The sequence below is a fragment of the Podarcis erhardii genome (assembly GCF_964252035.2).
Source record: "Podarcis erhardii genome assembly, chromosome: 5".
Classification (NCBI taxonomy): Eukaryota; Metazoa; Chordata; class Lepidosauria; order Squamata; family Lacertidae; genus Podarcis; species Podarcis erhardii.
In genome coordinates, this window is record NC_138509.1 from 84,951,749 (window position 1) to 84,972,961 (window position 21,213).

The window sequence follows — 21,213 nt, forward strand, 5'->3', positions numbered from 1 at the left end:
GGGTGCTTTCGAACTGCTAGGTGGGCAGGAGCTGGGACCGAACGACGGGAGCTCACCCCGCCGCGGGGATTCGAACCGCCGACCTTGCGATCAGCAAGTCCTAGGCACTGAGGTTTTACCCACAGCGCCACCCGCGTCCCTCAACACTCTTTACACCACCTTAATTTAAGACGGTATATTCTACGTTGGCTTCCTGTGCTTAGGATTGATCCATTAGTGATTTAAATCGTGATTTAAGCCATTGATTTAAACTACCTGTATTTAAATTAATCCACCCTGGGCTGCAGCCGGCTACTGAACTATAGTCTAGGTAAGACCCAGGGGTGCTTGATAATTGTGTAAGAAGGTCATTAGAGTCAGGTCCCGGATCAATTCCCGTTTGAAAGGCTGCAGCCGGTGAGCGTCTCTGTCAATATTGTTCCTTTATCTGTACAAAATATTGTAGACTTTGGAATGAGAAATCGTTAAGTTAAACACTTTTGCTTTGGTTTTCAAAGCTGCAGGGTTCTGATCTTTACCATCGAGTAGTTTTGAAAACTTTCTGCCTTGAATGCCGCAGCTGGAAAATTTATTTCTGGGCGTTGCTCTTAGACACACAAGTCAACCCGTTTATTTTCTGAAACGTCTGCGGTGTCAGTAGAAATGGCTTGAATGTCTGAGCAACATTGAATATTTGTTAAGATCCAGCTTGGTAAACTTGTTACATGTCAAGGCATTTTTCAAGAGGAGAGATTGGTTGCAACCTTGAGCGACAATGGATATGCAGAATGGATTCTGGTGAGAGAGGCTTTCAGCAGCTGTGAGTCAGAACCCTGGCCTTTAACTGCAGAACAGAGCCACAAAACATTACACTGCAGCCTGCAAAGAGGGGCCAGGGGCACTTTTTCATCAGTCCAATCTGAACGTTGGGATGGCACAACCAGTTGACAGCTGCTCCTCTGTGTTAGAATATGATCCTGTACCTGGAGGCACAGGGACGCGGGTGGTGCTGTGGGTTAAACCACAGAACCTAGGACTTGCTGATCAGAAGGTCGCGGTTTGAATCCCCGTGATGGGGTGAGCTCCCGTTTCTCGGTCCCTGCTCCTGCCAACCTAGCAGTTCGAAAGCACGTCAAAGTGCAAGTAGATAAATAGGTATCACTCCGGTGGGAAGGTAACCGCCGTTTCCGTGCGCTGCTCTGGTTCGCCAGAAGCAGCTTAGTCATGCTGGCCACATGACTTGGAAGCTGTACGCCGGCTCCCTCGGCCAATAAAGCGAGATGAGCGCCACAACCCCAGAGTCGGCCATGACTGGACCTAATGGTCAGGGGTCCCTTTACCTTACCTGGAGGCACAACAGTAAGAAAGGTCTGCATGACCCACCCACTCAGATGCACCCCACCAGCTGTAAATGGCGGCCTGGCAGGTACTTAACATGCCCACCCATTTATGATAACTCCATGCAGACATGCCAAAACAGGAAGGTGATTCAGCTGCTGGTGGTCACCCTGCTTTATTAGTGATTTATGATTTGTTTTGGTTGGTGACAAGTTGTGTGGGTCTGCATGAGGTGGAGGAAGTGAGAGTCTGTGTGATTATGGAAGTCAGAGTGCTGGGCTAGGACAGGGCAGACCTGTGTTCAAATCCCAACTCAGCTCACTTGGTTACCTTGAGCCAATCAGCCTAACCTACCTCACAGGGTTGTTCTGAGGATAATAGCAGCGAGGGAGACCTCCTTTGGATTTGCTAGCTGCTTTGATAACACTTCTGGTGCAAGGCAAATAAACATAGCTAACCCTAACCGTAAATGTTGTACATGCTGTTTTCTGTGTTCACCTTCATAAAAATGCTTCTCACCACAGATGTCAATGAATGTGCCATTGCCAATGGAGGATGTCAGGGCCAATGTTGCAATATGATTGGCAGCTACTACTGCAAATGTCCAGCTGGCCAGAAACTGAGAGAAGACCGGACATCTTGTGAAGGTAACAATCCATTCACTGTCTCTTGTTTAATCAGCAGTTTACTGAAGTGGAAAAATAGTGTTAGTTGTCTGGAAATCAAATGAAAGATATTTGTGCAAACTGTTGTTTTGAGAATGCTTATGTCTTGATTATGAAGCTGCAGTTGTAAAGGATATCTATTCAAAAAGAAAAATCTGAGTATAATTTGAATGGGTTCTTCCATGTTCCATTTTGACTCTGGAAGCCTGCTGGCATGGATTTGTCTTATATACATTGAACAGTGCCTCGTCAATTGTAGACACTTCTCAAATAAAATATAATGACAATGATTATCGCATTCTGGAGTTTCTGTTATCAGTGCCTCTACAGTAGCTTGACTGAGAAGATCAAATCAATAGCATGAGGCGAGATATAACAGCACAGATTGCGTAAAGATTTCTCCAAGCAAAAATTAGGTTTGTTGATCAGAACACACAGAACAGGGATGGGGAACATGTTGCCCTCCAGATGTTGCTGGACTACAACTCCCATCATCCATACCCAGCATGGCTGATGGTAAGAGATAATGGCAGTTGTAGTCCAACATCACTGGGTGGGCCACAGTTTCCTCTTCCCTACAGAGAACATATCACCATCACCATCATAAATCTGATATTTTAGAAATAACATACACACTGCATGCTTCAGGTGAGGTGATACCATTGTATCAGGAGGTCTTCAGTGTTGTTGAATTCCTTCCCATGAAATACTTAGCCAGGCACCATCTCTGTTACCTTTCTTGTGCCAATTTAAATCACAGTGGACTATAACCCTCAGCCACTCCTTTTTTAAAGTGGGCAAATCTCCTCTCCCAAATTTAAGAAATCCTGAAAGTCTTTGAAACTGCCTCTACTTTCTCAGGACTTCCTTGGCCCTGTGAAAGTTTTTCAATCCAGTTTTATCTACAACCCAGCTTCATTTCTCTTTCTTCTCCCTGATGATGATGATAAGATTTTCAGGCGAGGCTGTTATGGGGAGGGTTGACCTGATTAGGTTTTGTGTGTGTTTTCAGAAGCTAGCAAATCTTTCTCAATCAAATAGCCTGCTATATCTGAAATGAACTGGTTCTCGTTTGCAATCTTTATTTTGCCTGCAGCTACTCTTTTATTCAGACACTGAATTTGGGCTGAATTAGAGTCTGCAATTGACATAGTAGAAGGTAAGGATCCTGAGGCATTACTGTTCTTAGCAGATGCTCTCTATGTTAGCCTTTGGCAACTCATATCTTTTCCAAATGTAGATATTCCTTTTAATGTCAACCATATAAAGGACCTTTGGTCTAACATGCCTGTGAATCACCCTAGCAATCTTTTATATCAATATAGTTTAGAGGTGTGAAATGTCTTGTTTCAGGGCATATATACATAGAGTGTTCACAATTTTAACATCTCCAGATATGGTTGAGGCTGCTGTATTAGTGATCAAATTTTATAATGATACTACATCGAGTTCCGAGAGTGATCACCCTTGTGACTTGCACCTCACTTTCACGTGAGGTTCTGTTGGCCAATTAATCTCTGCTACCCACCTGATCGCCGAAGAATTGATGCTTTTGAATTATGGTGCTGGAGGAGACTCTTGAGAGTCCCATGGACTGCAAGAAGATCAAACCTATCCATTTTTAAGGAAATCAGCCCTGAATGCTCACTGGAAGGACAGATCGTGAAGCTCAGGCTCCAATACGTTGGCCACCTCATGAGAAAAGAAGACTCCCTGGAAAAGACCCTGATGTTGGGAAAGATTGAGGGTACAAGAAGAAGGGGATGACAGAGGACAAGATGGTTGGACAGTGTTCTCGAAGCTACAAACATGAGTCTGACCAAACTGCGGGAGGCAGTGGAAGACAGGAGTGCCTGGCGTGCTCTGGTCCATGGGGTCACAAAGAGTCGGACACAACTAAACGACTAAACAACACCCACCCATATTTCTGGCTTCAAGAAAGAAAAAGAGTGGATCTGGCCCTAGATGGCAAGAGTATTTGCCAGTTGCTGGACAAAGCATGAGTGGCCTGATCCGATATGGGAAAGAGATATGGTCAATCTGTAAGTTTCTCTGATTTTGAATTTTGAAACTTGAGCAATAATTTGGCCCATAAAGGCTGTGCTCTTATGACATGGATGGTGAACCTGGGGCCCTCCAGATGTTTTCCTTATTTATTTGTCCATGCATCCATCCAATTTATATCCCACCCTGTCATGGATGCTTTAGCTGAGATTCCTGCATTGCAACTCTAAGATTCTATGATTCTATAATTCCTCCCAATGGAGCCCATGGTGGCAAATCCACCATCACCATCACCATTCTAAAAACAGTTCAAAACATTATAGAAGCTGGGATAGTTCAATTGGTAGAGCACGAGACTCTTAAACGCAGGATTGTGGGTTCAAACCCCATGTTGGGCAAAAGATTCCTGCGCTGCAGAGGGTTGATGACTTCCAACACCTTGTTTCTAGATTATATAATGATATACTCCCAGCTCCCATCAGCCTCTGCCAACATGGCCAGTGGTCAGGGATGATGGGAGCTAGAGTCCAACAACATCTGGAGGTCCACAAATTCCACATCCCTCTCCTAAAAATGACTGGCCTGATTTTTATTCAAGCATAGTTACAATGAGTAAGCTTATACACTGTTCCACAATATGCCATTTGCAACTCTGGCAGCATATGCTTGGTCAGGGAAGAATAAAGTATCCTTTAATTCCACCGGTGTGGTATCAGGCCATTCATGGGGGCCTTAAGAGATGGTGCATGTGTCTCGGTTTGCTTTAATCTGCATTGTCTCCTGCATAAGTTTACTGGATGGGTGATTTTAAACTGTTTGCTTGCTTGCCTGGCCTCCATTGCCAAGAGGCTTCTTTCCCCTTAATGGAGTTGCTCATCATAGAAATGGTAGCCAACATAGTGCCCTCACAATGTTGGACTGCAGCTCTCCTCTTCCTTGTCCCTTGGCTCATGCTGACTGGGACTGATATGAGCTCGGGTCCAGCAACTTCAGGAGGGTACCATGTGACCTGTCCCTGATGCATAGCTTCCGGTCTCCTGGATAAGAGCACTCCTGTTTGCGAAAAACGTTTTTTAAAATGGTTATCACAGATATTTTCCATACAGCAATTTCCCTTTAGTTGCACAAAACATCAAGCTTCGTCTTGAGTTAGGATTTCACTCAAAAATCCTCTTTTGCCTCCCAGTATTTTAACGCGTTGGGTGTACTCCACTATAAATATTTGTTGCAATTAAATGTACCCCACACTTCTCCATCCCACTCAGAAAAGCTGATGAGTTAACTTCCCCAGAAAGCTACCAGCTGCTCTTGCAAGCCTTCTTTTTAATTGAGGTTTTCCATTCAGTTCTCGTGTGGTTTTCTTTTGATTGGCTTAGATAATTCACACATCCAGAAATAGGGAAAGTCAGCTAGAAGTCTTGTTAGCTTTACATGCTGTTAGTGCGGTCGATGTTGGCTTGATGCTGTTACAATGCATGAGTGCCACTGTGATTCCTATCCATCATTATACTAATAAACACTTAAGGCTTTCTAGCTCACTAAACTGAGTCAATCCATAAGTCTTCCAGAAACCCATTATTTTTCTGAATGCAAAGATTTATCTGTCATGGCACTACTTATTGTTACACCAAGGATTTGTCGAGAAGAGAGATCAGTGGCGGTTAGTATCAGCCTAGGATGGCAGTTCGCTGCTTTTGAGGGTTCAAGCAGAGGAGCAGTTATTTGGATCATCTAGAGATGAGCGTCTGGTTCCCGCAAAAATGTACAATCCCACCATATTGAGCACTAGCAAAGCATGAGCTAATGGTGCCAGAGGATTGTGGGAACCATTGGTTAACAAAGGGGACCTTCAACAGTATGTTCCAATATTTGCCCATTCCCCAGACAGGACAGGACATAACTCAGTGGAACATTTGCTTTGCATGCAGGAGGTCCCACTTTCAGTCTCTCACATCTCCAGGTAGGGCTTGGAGAATTCACTGCCTAAGATCCTGGAGAGCTGCAGCCAGTCACCATATAAACAGTGCTAAACATGGACCACTTATAAAAGCCATCTCCAACTCCTTGGAAGATCCCATCAATGGTGTCTCTGAAAAATTTTACACATCACTTGGGAAGACAGGCGACCTAATGCCAGTGTACTGGAAGAAGCAAAGATCACCAGTGTTGAAGCAATGATTCTTCAATATCAACTTTGTTGGATTAGTCATGTTGTTCAGATGCCTGATGATCGTCTTCCAAAGCAACTACTCTATTCCGAACTTAAAAATGGCAAGCGTAATGCTGGTGGTCAACAAAAGAGGTTCAAAGACTCTCTCAAGGCAAATCTGGAAAAAAAATGTAGTATAAACACCGACATTTGGGAAACACTGGCCTGTGAGTGCTCCAATTTGAGAACAGCCTTTACCAAAGGTGTTATGGACCTTGAAGATGCTCGAACTCAGGACTCAAGGGAGAAATGTGCTAAGAGGAAGGCACACTTTGCAAACCCTCACCATGATTCAACTCCTGCCTGGAAACCTATGTTCCCACTGTGGAAGGATGTGTGGATCCAGAATTGGCCTCCACAGCCACTTACAGATTCACTGTTAAAATCATGTTCATGGAAGACAATCTTACTCAGCTACGAGTGATCGCCAAAGAGGAAATAGTGCTAAGCCAGCATTCCCTGGAGTACAGAAGCTATCTTTTTTATCTAGGGTTGAGGAAACTGAGGCCAGGGGAGCACATGCGGTGTTCTAGATCTTTTTTTCTCTCTCTCTGGCCCTCAGGCCTCTTTAGGCCACACTCCTCACAGGCCTTGTTCTGTGCCTTCCTTGAGTGATACTGCCTATCTGGGATGTATCCTTGACCTGAAGCAATGCCTCTTGCTTGCTTGAGTGGAAAATTGGGAGGTGGGGTATCTAGAAAAACCTTATGCTGCAAATACAACATATGGTACAAAAGTGAGAGTGACATATGTTGCTCTACCCAGTTTTCCCTCTGGCCGTGATGATTTTTGCCTCTGGCCTCACCTACCACTGGCATGAGGTCCTCCGAAAGTTGTTCACAAAGAAATGTGGCCCTTGAGCTGATTCCCAACCCCTGTTCTAATCAGGGACATTACTATTTTTTATTTCCATTTCTCAGCCCTGTAACTTTATTTACAATCAGGGTTTTTCACACAGCTGCTCTCTGTCTAAATACTGGGGCTATCCTATCATCCTTAAAGCTGCTATATACTATCAATGTATAGGATTGTAAGTGCTTTTTGGCAGCTTCCCCGTGGTCCTTCGGTTTTTTAAAATCAGTGCTTACACTTACACTTGTTGAGATTTTGACACTTCCATCAACTTGGGGAAGCCTGCTATGACAGTTTGAGAACCTTTTCTGTAATCTAGTTTAATTATAGCAGACAACTTTTAGATTATCTCACTGCACTGGAATGGGCAGTCCTCACAGCTGGAAGTAAATTCCAGATGTGAAGTAAATTCCTGTTTAGTGAAGTAGCGCACAGCTAAATAAAAACGCCGGAGGGGAGTGGATTGATTAGCTTTTCAAAGTGTAATTCTGCATCTGCTGTGTTATGACAGTTTTATCTCCCATATCTCACTTCTTAGTCACACAGAATGTAAAAACATATATATGACAAACTTTGTAAAATTGGATTCAGGTTTTCTACCAAACAAAGGCTTTTGTTAGTTAAAGTGAGTGTTAAATAAAGCTTCACTTTTTGGCTCAGATATATTATCATAGGCTTTACTGGGCAGTTATTTAGTACTAATTGCTTGGATTTGGAGGCTTCTCTTATTATAATAGGTCACTTTCAAAATGATATAGGTGTACAGTTAAGGCAGGAACATGGTCCTCTCTAGATGTTGTTGCAGTACAACTCCCATCAGCCATACCCAGCATGTTCAATACCTCTGTACAGGCAAAGGGAGGGAAATGGTTATCTGTTCAACCCTTGGCTAGATTTCATTCATTGCAATGGGTTAATGAGAAGGCCCCTAAAGCAGCTGGGTTCAAAGAAGGGTACACAAATCAATGAAGGATAGATCTGTCCATGTCTATTAGCAAACTGACCAAGGTGCAAGAGAAACATAATGTCTAGGTTCTCCATCAGCCATTGTGACTAACAGAAGTTGGGAACAATGGCATGGGATGGATCACCCTGCAAGTTCTTTGTGACTTCTTGTGTCTGCTAACAATAAAGATCTGTTCCATTTCAGAGATATTTCTGCTCCTGCCTTATTTAATGTTGTGGTAAATCCAGCCACATGGAGTCACCATGAGTTTGAATGGAAGCATTAGTAGTTTATCGGGAATTTTTTGCTCATTTCAGGGGAAGCAAGTCTTATTTATCACCCACATAGCTTTTTATTTTTTAGTGAATACAGTAGTGTGTTTTGCAGTTCTTGGGTGGAATTCCACTAATGTCCCACTAGCAGAAGACCATGCAAAGACTTCCACTAGCACAACAGGGCTTTCCCCACTTCTTCTCCCTCTGCATGCTCCACCTCCAAAATTGAGTCAGGGGGTTGTGAGAAACCCCAGAACAGTTCAGGGAAGAGGAGATGGGCGGCAAAGCTTGCACTGTTGGAACAACTGCCCTAGTGCTAGGTTGAATTCCTCACCTTGTCATTGGCCAAGGTTCACTTGGAGCAGGGGTCAGCAACCTTTTTTCAGCAGGGGGGCAGTCCACTGTCCCTCAGACCATATGGTGGGCCGGACTATATTTTGGAAAAAAAGTATGAACAAATTCCTATGCCCCACAAATAACCCAGAGATGCATTTTAAATAAAAGCACACATTCTACTCATGTAAAAACACCAGGCAGGCCCCTCTAATAACCCAGAGATGCATCTTAAATAAAAGCACACATTCTACTCATGTAAAAACATGCTGGCGATTGGGCCGGATCTGGCCCCCGGGCCTTAGGTTGCCTACCCCTGACTTGGAGCTTCGTCTCAGGTTTCCATTTTCTAGGCTAAACTTTATGTCTGCTAGAGAACACCACTCTTGTCCCCTGTGAAATGAAAGCTTTTATCACATGGGGTTACAAAGAGTCGGACACGACTAAATGACTAAACAACAACAAATCACATTTGTGTACCGCGAGGCTCATCAGAATCTGAGAAGAGCGCTGCAGGATCAGGCCCAAAGCCCATCATAATCAAGCATCTTGTTATCACAGTAGCAAATCAGATGCCAGGGGGAGACCCAGTCACTTACTCTCATTTCTTTCTTTCTCGATCCACATGATGGGTTTTCTCTACCGTGTCATGACTTCTTACAGTACCCTTGAGAGAGCTCTGCACCAGATAGAAGAGAACGACATTTTTGTGTGTTGTGAAGCAGCACAGGTTCTGCAAGCTTGTTGTTTCCTCTCCCCCCCCCCGCCGTTTTTTTCGAAAATCTGTCACAGGTGACAGTCTTCTTCTTTCACCGTTCCTTTTTAATCAACTAGTTTTACATGCATGCATCTCCATTATGAAATGACTGCAAGTGGCACCTTATGGCAAAAAGTGTACAAATTATATTTATAGCCCAGTCCTATTTACAGCTTCTTCAAAACGGAAGCAAGCCTCAAATTGGTGTGTGTAGGGTTGTACCCGTAGGACAAATTTATTCACGTAGCTAATTTACACCATGGGGGAGGACCCTGTCATTTTCTTTGCGGGGTGAAATTAATAAAATTTAAAGAGTTCAAGGTACCAGTTTATCCCACATTCTGGTTTCTTGAGTGAGCAACGCAGGCTGAAAATAGATATGTCTCTTCACATTGATAAGCTTCAGAAATTAGTTAAATAGTTCGTGACCCCTATGTTAACTCCCTTCAGTGGACTGTCATTTCTAATTTATATCATCAAGTTTTCTTCCATCAAATCTCCTGAAGTCAGAGACGAGTGACAGCCTGTGATCACTTGTTGATGAAAGCAGTCTTTTGTTTTACTGATTAGTGTAATACTTGTATCCTTGTAATTTGATCTGCAGACATTCTTAAGATTTTTTTTTTAATCATCAAAGCATTTGGCAAGTATCCAGTTTCTAAAACATGTAACATTTGAGACTATTTCATTCTCTGTAAAACTAAGCACTAAGTCTTAACGAGTACTGAAAAATGTAATGGCCATGTGTCGAATAATCACATCTTGATTATTATTATTATTGTCTTTAAACTGATACTTGCCATTCCTTTCCAAATTTCCAAGATTTTCAGTGGAAGATGATGAGCTGAGCTGCAACTACTGACAATTTTTCATGAATATTTTGGCTATGCTGAAAAATACTTTTTTCAATTCTTGCGGTGAAAATGTTCAGTTATTCATTTAAATGTTGCTCATTCTCACTAGCCCACGTTGAACTCATCACATAGCTCGGGGGTGTCAAACTCAAATTCATCGGGGGCCACGGCGCCGCTAGAGGGCAGACGTTCTCTGGCTTGTAGGCTGCCGCACATGTGCTGAAGAGGGGGCTTTCTTGTGTAAAAAAAAAATAAAAATCGAGAATAAAAGGTGAAGGCTGGCGGCCGGTGGCGGCTACACGGGCCACATGACGAGGTCTGGCGGGCCGCATTCGGCCCGCGGGCCTTGTGTTTGACACCCGTGACATAGCTAAATCTGATTGGCTATGTAGGACAGTAACATAGAATAGAATCATAGAATTGGAAGGGACCCTGAGGATCATCTAGTCCAACCCCCTGCAATGCAGGAATACGCAGATGTCCCATACAGGGATCGAACCCGCAACCTTGGCATTATCAGCACCACACTCTAACCAACTGAGCCATCCCCATGATTCCATTCCCTGTGTTCAATGATGGGATAGGATCCGCTTGCATTGCTGAACCAGAAATGAGAAGATGATACAACCAGGGGAAATAATAGTGCCAAACAAGATTGGAATTACGTTAACATTTTATACAGTCTTTTTTGTTCTTGGGGGGGGGGGGGAGAGAGAGAATTCCACCGAATCTGCTTGTTTCTACTTGCAAATCAAAACTGGAAAATATGACACAACTCTACTTAAATGATGCTCTGTGTTGACCATATGTGCTAAGTACTATGATTAGCATTTTAGTCATACATTATTTACTTCTTGAAATGAGCATATTATAGATTTTCCAATGAAGGGCATGAGAGCCAATGTGGTTTCACTTACTGTGTTGGGATTTGACCCTGGAATTGTGAGTTCAAAAGGTCAGCCATGCATCAAATCACTGATATAGCCACTCATCTTCATGATCACTTGGCTTCAGTTTCCTGTCTGCAAAACTGGAACATACATAAACCCATTTAAAAAGCCATGTCTTAATTACATTGAAGTCTTACTGGATTGTGTCTGCAGAGTTCTGGAAGTCTTCAAGTGTCAAATAATTTCCTGCGCGCTTTATTTGATGACTGATCATCTAGGGCAGGCTTCCTCAACCTCGGCCCTCCAGATGTTTTTGGCCTACAACTCCCATGATCCCTAGCTAGCAGGACCAGTGGTCAGGGACGATGGGAATTGTAGTCTCAAAAACATCTGGAGGGCCAAGGCTGAGGAAGCTTGATCTAGGGCGGGCATGGCCAAACTTGGCCATCCATATGTTTTGGGACTACAATGCCCATCTTCCCTGACCACTGGTCCTGTTAGCTAGGGTGATGGGAGTTGTAGTCCCAACACATCTGGAGGGCCAAGTTTGGCCATGCCTGGTCTAGAGAATGGGCAGCTGATCCATGAATGTCAATTTTAAAGTACCCATGAGGACTTAAGAATTGCCCAGCTCAATCTTGCCAGTGTCCCATCTAGTCCAGCATTTTGTTCCCACAGTAGCCAACCAGATGCCCATGGGAAACTGGCAAGCAGGACCCGAACACAACAGCACTCTCCCAACCTGCGGTTTCCAGCAACTAGTATCCAGAAGTATACTGTCTCCAACAGTGGAGGTAGAATTGGAGCCTTGTTGCAACTTTTACTTCCTCTGGATAGTAAAGTTTGACCCTCTTCTCAGAGCTGTGCATTTAAAGCTTAATATGTGCAGCAATTTGGATTGAAGGTAGCTCTGGGAACAAGTAGCTACAAATTGCCTATTAATCAATAGAGGTTGAAAATCAGAAAAGGCGCTTTAACAGTAAGGGGGTCAAATGCTGGAATAGTTTTCAGCAAAGAGATGTGGAATCAAAGTATGCCAGGGCTGCTTTGCATGTTATAAGAACGACAGTAAAACAGACATGTGAGTGACCCTCTGAAGCTGCTCTTTCCTGCTTATTCTCATATACAGTGGTACCTCGGGTTACATACGCTTCAGGTTACAGAATCCGCTAACCCAGAAATAGTGCTTCAGGTTAAGAACTTTGCTTCAGGATGAGAACAGAAATCATGGTCTGGCGGCACGGCAGCAGCAGGAGGCCCCATTAGCTAAAGTGGTGCTTCAGGTTAAGAACAGCTTCAGGTTAAGAACAGAGCTCTGGAACGAATTAAGTACTTAACCAGAGGTACCACTGTATAATGCAGTCCTGACATTCTTTGTCCCACAACTCTTCAGCAGAGACTGTTTGAGGGTTTCACCATTTTAGTGTTCAAGCCACTTATTTGGTTATCAACTTCAATTAACTCGACTAAGTTCAAGGAAGAGTCAGATTGCATTTATGGAGCATGTCTTGACTTCTGTCGTAATGCCCCGGCTGCGGTGCCCATGGCAATTTGGAGGAGATTGTTCTCCTATATTATCGTAAGCTTTGCTCTAGCGAGAAAGAGGTGAATGCATGAGGAACTTTTCATCCGCATTGCAATGCAAATGATAATGAGCATTTCCAACACTTGTCTTGGGTTCTGTACTTCCTGATAAAGCTATAACTGTGTTGGAAGTGCTGGATTGTTATATCCATTAAGGAAGACTTAGCACTTACGATGGGATCCTGGGGAGTGTGGGCAGAGTTGTATTCAAAGTAATTTCATACCAAAGTTTTCACTTTCACACGGGGCCAGGCATACCGCTATGTTTGCAGTAGGGAAGAGAGTACCTGCATCTAGGTCATATGAGTTATTAACATTGTGGGATTTTTGTATAAGCAGTGAATTTGTATAAGTAGCCACAACTCAATTCACGACCGTCTGAATTTACCCAAAGTACACTGTTTCTTGAAATTTAGAATGGCAATGGCAAACTGTTAAATTGAGAAGGTACCTTTTCAGCCTGTGAATAGATGTAAATAAATGCCATTAATGACTCACAATTAAAAGGGTTGAAACACATATTGATTAGCACTGAATAATTAAAAGACTACGGCTAAGATGAATGGTGCATTGTGAGGTAAGCTTATCTTCTATCAGTGCATGGATTTCAAAGAAAGCCTCCATTCTGTTATTTTATTTTATTTTTTAAAAAACTTCTACCTCGCCTTTCAACCGTGTTCTCAAGGTGGCTTTTACGTATGTGATGGTAAAACAGTTGAACATTAAAACCTACAAGTTAAAACCAGGAAGGTCGTTCAACCAGTTTTTGTCAGTTTCTCTCTCATGTGGAGCTATGTTGTCCACTTAATTTACTCTGTTAGCATGCTGGAGAAACCTTTCCTGCCCTTTGTCAGCTCTGCTAAATCATAGTACTCATGAAACTGAACTGAATAACAGTCATTTGATGTAGCAATGTGAGATTGTAGTTCTGCATCGATTGCCCTCAAATCATGGCAAACTAAGGTAAATGCACCACGAGTCAAATTCCTCACAATGTAGTCTTTCGTTCAGGAATGTCATCATTAGTCCTGAATTTTATGTTATAATTGTTCACTTGTCATTGGAGGAAGCCTATTGATAAACAGTTAAGCTAATCTCCTGAGCCTCAAGGAGATTAGACTGGCCTCGACCAGGGCCAAGGCCTTTCTGGCCGTGGCCCCGGCCTGGTGGAACGTTCTGTCACAAGAAACAAGGGCCCTGTGGGATTTGACATGAACCACAAAAATCATACATCCACTGTTTCCTTCAGAATTTTTTTCTTCTTTTGACCCCCTGGAGATAGCACCCCCACTCCACTGAATTGGCATATGAAACCTTGGTGCAGGGGTCAGCAAATTTTTCAGCAGGGGGCTAGTTCACTGTCCCTCAGACCTTGTTGGGGGCCTGACTATATTTTGAAGGGAAAAAATAAACAAATTACTATGCCCCACAAATAACCCAGAGGTGCATTTTAAATAAAAGGACACATTCCACTCACGTAAAAACACGACCGTTTAGAAGGCGATTGGACGGGATCCGGCCCCCAGGCCTTACTTTGCCTACCCATGCCTTCATGGTTTACCGTCACCGTTTTTGCAACTGTGTCCAGCTGGGATTGTTTGTCCTTCAGACTGAGCAGAGTGTTTATATATTTTTTCTTAATTAAATGAACAGCACTTCCTGTACTGGAAAGCTCCGATAGATTTCCATAACAATTATACCAGCCATTTTGTACACGTACGAATTGTTTTTGAATGCGAGTTATGGAGAATGTCAACGTTTCCACTTTCCTAAGTGGCAATAATTTGTTTGTTTGGGGGGAAAAAAAAAGGAAAGGAGAGTTGTTACCATTGACAAATGGATGTAATCAGCTGGGCTATTATCTCTGCAATTATAGGAATACACTTTGCAGTTGTCAAGAATAAATGGATATTCATTTTGAAAGAGAGGAAATGTGCTGGGAAGGGTTTTCATGGCTGCTATTCTCTACTACTTGACTTTGAATTAATACCATTGTATTCCTACTCCAGCCACTCATACTTTGCGAATCTCAACCATTTGGGACGTTGTTTCTAAAAAGACAGCCCAGCAGCTAATGGGCAATTCTGAATGTATAAATTAGAGTTTATTTTTCTCTGCCAATGTATTAATAAAAATCAGCATATTCTAAACTACAGATGAATCATCTGTACAGGCATGCAAGTTCTTGGTAGAGGCATCACAAGACAATATTAAATTCTGCATTGTGGTTATCACACAGTGTAGGATATGAATGAGAATGTGATTCAAACAACACCAACACTTAAAAAAAACCTGTTCTCAGTGTCCAACCAGATGCCCATTGGAAGCCCCAAAGCTGGGCAGTAAACAGGGCAATAAACAAACAAACAAACAACAACAATTGGTTTAACCATTTAGCAGATCTCTTCTCCAGATCCCTGTTTTTATAGCCAGAAGCACATGTTTGGGGAACTCCAAGAGATCATATAATTCAGCCCCCAACCCGTAACAATGAAGGTAGTAGTTTAAAATCAGGGCAAGCTACACACCATGCCATATGGTTTGTGGGTTATTGTAGTTTCAGTTGTCTTCCTTCTGTGGCCTTTACATTCTAATTTATTATTATTATTATTATTGATACAGCAAGAAAAAACACAAATACCAAATTACACACAGGAATAACTATAGACACATAATTTTCTTAACAAACAGTAAAACATATATTGGTCTTAACACTAAAGACCCAACCTCCCGTCTATTCCATATTTTGATTTCATATTACTTATTGCCAATACACTTTTATCATAATTAAACTTTTTCTTAATATATCTAATTTCTTATATCTACCTTGCAACTATTACTGAAGTTCCTCGAATGCTGCAACAGAATTTAAACTACTATATTTATTTTTCAAATATTCTTTGAAAACCTCCCATTTTGAAACAAATTCCTGTTTTGATTTATTCTTTATTTTTTCTGATAGACTGTCTAATTCGGCATATTCTGTCAGCTTTTGGATCCAATCTTGTATAGAGGGGATTTCATTACTCTTCCATTTTGCCGCGATCAGAACTCTTGCTGCCGCCGTCGCGTATAAAAAGATACCCTTCCTCTTTTGCAGAATATCCAGATCTGTTATTTGTGGCCTTCACAGTCTAAATTTGCATCCACACATGTGCAAATTTGTGCCTATTGGTTCATGCCCATTTTTGTTAAGTACTTAGCAATGTCTCTGCACCTAGCCAAGAGAGTCTCCAACGGTAATCTGAGCGTGTGCAGAGAAGTTCACATTGGCGAGATGGTCCTCAATCTTGGGAGCACCATTGAGTAGGATACGAGTGTGGACACTGCTTCTGTTGACGTTGAACATTGAGAATAAAGGTTGCTATTACCTGCCGAACCTACCGTATTTACAGGGGGCTCTGTTGGGTTCTTTTACTTCGCCATAAGAACTGGCTTTCATGTCATGCAACCTGCATGCCAGAACAAGTGTCTCATCCTTCACAGCCATGAACCAGAATCTCCCTGATCCCTGAATGTGTGTCAAAGAAAGTGGTCCATTGCCACACACGCATGCAATGCACACATTATGTTTTTCTTCGACGTAGATAGTAATCTGCAAAGCAGATCTGTGAAATAGGGCATGTTAGCTTGCATTACGAAGGTATTTGCATGAGCCTCCCTCTGTTGTGTGGCCTGCCTACTGTGCCATTGCATGGTGGGAAGGAAAGCTGCTGAACTGAGGAAAGCCCCTCACTGAGCTTGGCAAAAACACATCTGTCTAGCTGCTGTGGAAATGCAGAGGTTTTCAAAAGATCAGACATTTTCCTCTGCTTCCCTCCTCCGCACCCCCAGCATCGTTCCCCCCCAAAAAAACCTGTCACGTCTTGCTGAGAGCAAGATATTGAAGTCCCAGTTCACAAATAACTGTGGCACTTTCTTGAGTTTGTGTGTTTGTTTACTGCAAAAATCAGAGTATCGGCCAAAATCAAACTACTTACTGCAACACTTCAAAGGAGAGCTTGCTGCATTTGATGACATGCTTGCTGTGCTGGAAAACTGAAGAGCGGTGACTTAATTTGAGGTTGAGGGGAAGGGATTCATCAATAATTTGGAATTAAGAGGAGTGAGCACAACATGGCAGGGAAGCTGAAGTGGTACCTGTAGTGTGGGGCTGGATGAAATTCAGGTTGCGGGTTCTTTACCTCTTTTTTAGAAGGAGCATCAAATGGCTGGACCATACTTTACACAGCAAGCATGTTTCCCATGGCTAGACCATTGTTTCAAGGAGCAAGCAGTGTAAAGCAAAGACTTGCATTTGTAAAAACTTGCAATTTGGACTGCCGTGAGATCTTTTGATGAAGGGCAGTATATAAATCTAATTAAAATAATTAAATAAAAGAACAGCATGGAGATGTAAGCTATCCAGGGCTCGCTCCCTGGTGGGTGCTCTTCATATATCCCCACATGTTTGTAAGACAGCACCCAAATAGATAAATGCACAAGATTTCCACACCGCTTTTAAAAATGAAATAAAAGGTGCAGGCATGCTCATTCAGGACTGGGACAGTGGCACGGGTTAATCCATTCTTCTGCATTAGGTCCTGATGAAAATCTCCGCTCCCTAAAGCTGTTGTTCACCCAAGGGGCAGGGTGGGGAGCAGGCAAGCTACTATTTAGCTCAACAATAGTGTCTCCAAGAGAGTGAATAGCAGCAACTATTAAATTTATTTAGGAATTTTTATGCCGCTTAATATGTGTAGTCTCTAAGCAGTTCATGTGAGATGTCAAAACCACACAAAATTGATCACAAAATAAAACAAACCTATACATAGAATAATACAAACTGATTGGTGCCGTTTAATCTCCTCTACCTGTGTATAGTTAAAGCTATGGTTTTCCCAGTAGTGATGTATGGAAGTGAGAGCTGGACCATAAAGAAGGCTGATCACTGAAGAATTGATGCTTTTGAATTTATGGTGCTGGAGGAGACTCTTGAGAGTCCCATGGACTGCAAGAAGATCAAACCTATCCATTCTGAAGGAAATCAGCCCTGAGTGCTCACTGGAAGGACAGATCGTGAAGCTCAGGCTCCAATACGTTGGCCACCTCATGAGAAAAGAAGACTCCCTGGAAAAGACCCTGATGTTGGGAAAGATGGAGGGCACAAGGAGAAGGGGATGACAGAGGACGAGATGGTTGGACAGTGTTCTCAAAGCTACGAACATGAGTTTGACCAAACTGCGGGAGGCAGTGGAAGACAGGAGTGCCTGGCGTGCTCTGGTCCATGGGGTCACAAAGAGTCGGACATGACTAAACAACAACAACCTGTGTACCATGGTCTCATAGGAGAAACATGGAATGAAACCACATATTTCTCATAGCATCTCGTTGGGCCCAAAGACATCATGCAATGGCAATAGACCTAGGAAAATATTTAGAGAGCCTGCTGCTTTCCATGCTGTGAATTCTGGAAAGGCTGGAATTCTGGAAAGGCTGGAATGCTGTGAATTCTGGAAAGTCCATTTTGGTTCTCTTAATTTCTGGAAAGACTGGAATGCTGTGAATTCTGGAAAGTCCATTTTGGTTCTCTTAATTTCTCATTTTTCCAATCTTAAATTTAGTTCTCCACATTTCTGCTGCAATTTGATCTTCCTTTCTTTTTAACCAGTTTCTTTGGGAGGACTCTCCTTCCTTGGGGGTTTATAAACAGGGACTGGATGACCATCTGTCATGGATACTTTAGCTGAGATTCCTCATTGCAGCGAGCTGAACTAGATGACCCTTGGGGTCCCTTCTAACACTAAGATTCTATGAAAATTCTTAAGCATTCTGGTGTGAATTTATCATAATACATTTTGCCACGAATGGAATACATTTTTATGTGTTTCCATGTAAGGTGTTGATTTTTATGCACACTTTCCCCTAGTATACACACTTTTGTAAACATTGGTTGGTTGGATTGCAAAATCTGGATAAGTGGTGAATTTCAAAGGATGACTTTGTTTCAATTCTCCTATTGTTTCATAAAGTGTGAATTTGATAGATTTGGCTTTCAGTGTGAATTGAATGGAATTTCTCCCAGACTCTTAGTTTTTGGGTCAGGGGGATAATTGGCCCTCCTAAGTAAAAACAAAAAACTGAACACCCTAAAGCCAAATAGCTCTTATCGCATCAGTGCTACCAATTTATTGAGAAGTAGTTTACATCTGCTGCCAAATCAAGTGCAGGCGATTGCACTGTGGCTTTTGTTCAGTTGGGTTTTTATTTACAGCTCTGATGTGCTGGAAAAGATCACTTTTCCAGTTAATGACGTGCTATTTTTGTTTCTTTATTATCTAGCATGCGGAAGAGAGGTGGTGTTTGTGAACAGCCATGTGGGAACATCACCATCCTCCACACTTCATGAATCATCCTACCTTTCTTTTTAAAAAAATTAAACTCTCAGTTTACTCAATGATAAGATGTTGCCTGATTTGGGGAGACTTTTGTTGTTGTTGCCAAAGTGCTCTGAAACTCTTTAGCTAGGTATGCTGGCATTTGTATCACAGTCAGACTTGCTGATCATACAGATGCTTTGCTTTTTACCATTTATTTGACAGCACTTGGTTTTGACTCATGAAACTGTAGGCCAGTGATTTCAAATTTCCTGAGCTCAGAGCCATTTGTCTCCTGAGGAAACCTTCTATGTCAACCATGGCCTAAATGTTGCAGATTATTCTGGGCTGTCTTCTGTGGCCTGCTCTGATTTTCTACAGGTCACTGACTAGACCTAGCTAGTGCCCTGCAGAAACTGACTGTAGCCTAGAATGTGCCCAGTGCTCCTTTGCATTTCAGCATCACAGGGGAGAGTTTAGAGCGAAGAGCAAGCTTTCTTCTGGATAACTTGTCTATCAATGCCAATCTTTCATCATGAACTCCCAGGGTCCTATGAACACCAGTTTGGAAGCTCACTCTTTAAGATTGGAGCGAACCACATTATTGTAACAAATGGATGCCCATAACACTATTATGCATTTCAAAAACAGAGGTTGTGCAATATATTAGCTACTTATCAGTTCTGTTTCTATTGCTCAGTATCAATACTTTAGACTACTTTCCTTGCATCCAGGCTTATTCTCTCATCCTTGTTTAGACTGAGTGATTAGTTTAAATTAGAACCTGCAGTGTTTCCAAATCTAACATATGGTTTATAAGCAGGATCCAGAGAAGGCAGTCTCTGTTGGTTTGTTAAGGCAAGCCACTATCAAATTTCTAATAAAGTGAATTTAAACTACTTGGTGCCATCTGCAAAGAAAAATGCACATATCCACCATTCACTTTCATTTTCTAACCCCGTTTTAGAATTATGGTTTCAGTTATTAGGATTGTCAACTCATGAGTGAACTAACAATGATGGCAGTGTTCATTTGATATGTTAGGGTGGTGCTCTGGATTAAGACACATATTAAGAGTTTCTAAAGTTGGTTGCTCATTGGGGGTTATCTAACACAGTTTCACAATGGGAATCTCCCACCACACATCACCAGTAAGAAAATAGCAGGAAAATGGGCTGCTCCCTATAACATACAATTTTGGGGAATTATGGTATAAAATTATAGAATTTCCTGTTTACCTATGCTTACTTTTAATTTGTTTTTCAAAATAGAAAAATACAGTAAATATAAACATATAAAACATGAATGCATATAGCAAAAAGAAAAAGTAACATTACAATATTCAATATATAGATGACGACTTCTTCTTATGTTGTTGTTGTTCCCTTTAATTGCATTATTGATTCCTACACTTGATGGGAAATAAAACGCAAAACTTTAAAGGCATTTGGTTACATTTTTGTTGTGTATAATTCAGATTTGGAGATTCCAAGCTTTTTAGTCCTTCAGGAGCAGGAAGTTTGAGCTGTCAGATCATCCAAAAGCTTTGCCAGGAGAGTTTTCATTCATTTCAGTGCAGCTGGTGCCAAACCATTATAGTAAATTTATGGATGAAACACTGGGGTATGTAAACCTGCTATACTGGCAGTTGTGAACTCCAGATGTTGTTTGAATCCAGCTTCCATCAGATCCAGCCAACATGGCCAGTGGTGCTGGGGGCTACAGCCCAGCAACTTCTGGAGGGACCCAGGCTCTCTTTCTCTGTGCACAACAGAACACAAAATCCCTTCGGAATTTCCTAATTTTGTATATGGTCGAAAGATGTAGGGGAAGTGGCATGATAGAATAATACTAAAATTTAGATGTAGGAACTTCACCCACCTTTGTGTAATGTATGAGGAGTATGGGAATATGTTCTGTTTATTATTTACATCTCAAAACAACATCTGCTAATGCAGAAATGCTTGCAGATGGCTGGCTTGCACAAAAAAGTGAAACTTCTCATGTATAGCGCCATGCAACAGCACGTTTGAGTACGACGCTGAGGGAAGCAATGCAGAAAGGCCAATCTTCCGGTTTTAAAAATAACAGAAGCAGTTTCCAGCATCGGCTTCAGATGGGCAAGTTTTGCATGCAAGGTATTAGCAATTAACTTTGTCGAAACCTTTAAT

At 42.2% G+C, this 21,213-nt stretch overlaps 1 protein-coding gene across 8 annotated transcripts in view; it reads left to right on the plus strand.

Moving 5' to 3' along the window:
* LOC309342067 (uncharacterized protein) overlaps positions 1-21,213 on the plus strand; it is a 223,481-nt gene that overhangs the window by 113,333 nt on the left and 88,935 nt on the right. For 7 of the 8 annotated variants that reach the window (XR_014156695.1, XM_081862106.1, XM_081862111.1 and 4 more), the window contains exon 5: positions 1,842-1,964. The exons of the other annotated variant lie outside the window; for it this stretch is intronic. Coding sequence is in view for 6 of the 7 variants with exons in the window: in XM_081862106.1 (XP_081718232.1) it covers positions 1,842-1,964 (123 nt within the window). In the remaining variant the exon portion in view is untranslated. The remainder of the gene's footprint in view (positions 1-1,841; positions 1,965-21,213) is intronic. 8 annotated transcript variants of the gene reach the window in all.